Raw genomic sequence first — 3,619 nt, 5'->3', positions numbered from 1 at the left:
GGTTTGAACTGTTGACCTTCTAGTTGGCAGTCAAATGCCTTAGCCACTATACCACCAGAGCTCCTTAACTCAGAAAAGTAAGAATGATTGCAGTAAAGAAAAATGAAGAAAACCAAAGACTCATGGAAACAATTAGTCCAAGGGACTAGTAGACCTTGCACACCTCAGCCTACATGACTCTGAGACCAGAACTAGGTGGTGCCCAGCTACCACTGTCAACCACCTGGAAAGGAATCACAATATGAGATCTTGGATAAAGCAGAAGAAAATTGTGGAACAAACCTAAAAATTAAAAAAAAAAAAAAAAAAAAATAGGTTTACTGGTCTGATAGAGAGAGATGAAATCCCCAAGACCATGGTCCCCAGTGACCCTTCAGGCCTGGAATTGAACTCACTCCCATGGCTTCCAGCCAAACAATAGACAAGCATATGAAGTAAACATTTACACCAGGTACACTCCTTAGACCAATCAACCGTGGGAGACCACAAGGGCAGCATTTGCAGAGGGAGATAGCTCAGAGGACAGGTATGCATAGGAAAAAAAGTACACAAGGAAAGGATAACTAAAGGGAAGGAGTGGGAAGAAAGATGTTATATCATGGGGATTGCAGTCAATGTCATGAAACAAAATGTATATGAACTGTCATATGGAAAATGAATTTGCTCTGTAAACTTTCACCTAAATCATAATTTTGAAAAAAAAGAATGGCTGCAGAACTTGAAGAATGTAATCAGTGTTACTAAAAGGTACATTACTCAAAAAACATTAGAAACTTAAAAAAAAAATTCTCATTTTAAGTTGGGTTTATTTACAAAAAATAATTTCTAGCATATTTTGTACCAAAATATAGTCTTCATATCTTATTATCAGTTATGTTTTTCTTTATTTGTTATTGAAGGCTGATTTTAGTGTATCAAAAGTAGAATCAGATAGTAAAGATTCATTTTTTAACATATTCTTTAAACATTCCTATTTTACTGCAAAAGCCACTACCCACTGCCCACTGCCATCAAGTCGATTCCAAGTTATAGTGACCATACAGGACAGAGCAGAAATGCCCCCAAAGGGTTTCCAAGGCTGTAAATCTTTACTGAAGCAGACCCTCATCTTTTTCCCGTGAAGCAGTTGGTGGATTCACTGACAACCCTTTGATTAGCAGCCAAATGCTTTAGCCATTGTGCCACCAGAACTCCTTGAAAAGCCACTATCACCTTTAAAAATAATTTAAACTATAAAGTTTATAAACATCAGAATGCAAGTGTATTTTTAAAGTTGGGTCTATTTTAATAGAAAGCTTATAAAAATGCAGAACTTTCCTTTTTTGCCAAGCATTATCAAGTTTGCCCGAGACCCATTATAACTAAGTTTTTTAAAAATTTATTTTACTAAAAAGGGATATATTCCTAAATAGAATCCCTAGTGAAGCTTTCAATAAATAATTGCTCTATTTGACTCAACAGCATCTAACAAAATACAATAGAAAAAAAGCAAATTATGAAAGACAAACATAGGTGTTGGTGTTATTACATCTTATACTTAGGCTTAAAAGAATTATAATAGCCATACTTCTGGCAAATGATAGGCTAAATGCTGTTTGTATTGTTATTACTGGACGAAGACTGGGGCCCTTGTCCTGCCTATATGTTTTCTCCTCTCAGCCTCTAAACACTTGTGTCATGTGTGACTACAGACTCCAGAAGTCCAGATGGCTGCATGAACTTAAATCCCACCCTGTGTCTGCTACAGGATAATAACATTACATAGGACTTATTTTAATCTTACTATTGGAATACTCTTTAACAGAGCTATGCACACAGGCATTGGTGGCCAGCATCTAATGTTCTACTGTCAATCACTAGAGGTAGGGTTATTCCCCCACTTGTCCTTGCTTATGCCTTTTTTTATTCCCACTTTCTATTGTTACCAATAGTGAATTTCTTAGAAAGGAAAGTACAAACATAATGGGTAAGAGACATACAACTATGGAATACAAGTAATTTTCATAAAGTACTGTTTGGGAGCACTATAGTCCTTAGGAACTCCCCAAAATGAATGTGGTTTCTGAATGTGCTTGATAAATAACCTTCAAGAGGTGATGAGCAAACCTGGCTCATCAGGTAATGCTGATTCTACTTAAGTATGTTATGTGTCAGGACCAAAGTAATTAGGCATCTATCCTCAGAAACGTACAGCAAAATGCATCTCTCAGCGGATATGGTCTACTCTAGCATACATTAAATTTTGCAACCCAAAAACAAAAGGTACAGACTTCCAAATCAAAGTGGGAAGCAGGATTAGTTCACAAGCAATGTTTAATCATCAGGTTTATGACTCTCTCAATAAAATAATAACCCCTCTCCACTTCTATAGCAAATTTCACAGCACTTTCACATCTCATTTCACCTCCAAGCATCCCTAAGAAATAGTGACAGTATCTTTATCCCCTTTTCAAGGGCCAGGCCTAGGGTGAGGTGAGTGAAACACCTACCTAAGGTGCAAATTTAAGGAGAGCTGCCAAAAAAACTCAGTAATCAAGATAAATAATTTTCATACAATTATTTTCATCTATCAAAATTAATGCATAAAATTAATAATGAACAAAGTATCAAAATTTCCTATAAAGACAGGATCATTGTTATTGATTTTGTATTTTATTCAGTCTCCAAATGATTTAGCATTGGCCCTGCCCACTTCAAGGACAAAGAAACTGAACAAGTGAGTATTAATTACATGTTCAAGACTACAAGGCTTATTAAAGCAGAAGCAGGACCAGCCTAGGTTTCGGTAGTAATGGTCCAGTGAAGTTTCCCTCAATAAAGTTCTCTATTTTACAATGGGAAAATCCTTGCAATGAGTTTGAAGAACCTGGGTGGTTCAAAAGGTTAAGTGTTCGAATCAATTACTAGACAAAAAGTTTGGTGGTTCAAACCCATCCAGAGGCTCATGGGAAGTCAAGCGTGGCAACCTGCTTCCAAAGGTCACAGCCTTGAAAATCCTACGTGAAGCAGTTTGACTCTGCAAACACGAGGCCACCCAACATGAGTGGGAATCTACTCCATGGCAACTAACAACAACCAACCTACCTGAAATTTAATCCAAAGTCTGAACTAAACTCAAGCCAAGCACATAAGAAATGTACATTGACATAAAAGCTAATTGAATATTAATTTATTTAGTTCATTGATGCAATTTATTTTTCTGACATAGATTTTTTTTTAAAGCAGATACTTACAGATGGAAGAACGAGTGTCTTGAAAGAGCCTGAAAGGAAAACACAGAAAATAGAATTGTCATCATTTTAATAGACTGGCATAATACAAAACTCACAAGGTTCTTTTAAGACTCTGATGTAAATGAAATTATAAACTTACTTGGTCAAACCAAAATAATTTTAGTGAAGCACATACCATCCAAGAGATTATTAAATATCTGTGCATCATAGAATTAAAGAAATTTGGACCAGGCTTAAAAGATTAGTTGGTGAACTCATAAAAACTTAGTAAGGAGAAGTTCCGGCAAGTTGGCGGACTAGGCAGAAGGATTGCACAGACCCTCTTCAACAAAGAAAAGGGAAACCAATTAACACAGACACAGAAGATAATCTTGGACCCCTGAGCC

At 36.3% G+C, this 3,619-nt stretch overlaps 1 protein-coding gene across 1 annotated transcript in view; it reads right to left on the bottom strand.

Annotated features, from left to right (window-relative positions):
* Positions 1-3,619, bottom strand: part of CD109 (CD109 molecule) — a 159,739-nt gene that overhangs the window by 119,600 nt on the left and 36,520 nt on the right. Inside the window, exon 3 of the mRNA XM_007945220.2 lies at positions 3,234-3,262. Coding sequence (XP_007943411.1) covers positions 3,234-3,262 — 29 coding nt within the window. The remainder of the gene's footprint in view (positions 1-3,233; positions 3,263-3,619) is intronic.

The sequence above is a fragment of the Orycteropus afer genome, unplaced genomic scaffold (assembly GCF_000298275.1).
Source record: "Orycteropus afer afer isolate SDZICR_OR568_19922 unplaced genomic scaffold, OryAfe1.0 scaffold00133, whole genome shotgun sequence".
Lineage (NCBI taxonomy): Eukaryota > Metazoa > Chordata > Mammalia > Tubulidentata > Orycteropodidae > Orycteropus > Orycteropus afer.
The sequence above is the reverse complement of the archived record's forward strand: the minus strand, read 5'-3'. Positions and strand labels throughout refer to the sequence as shown.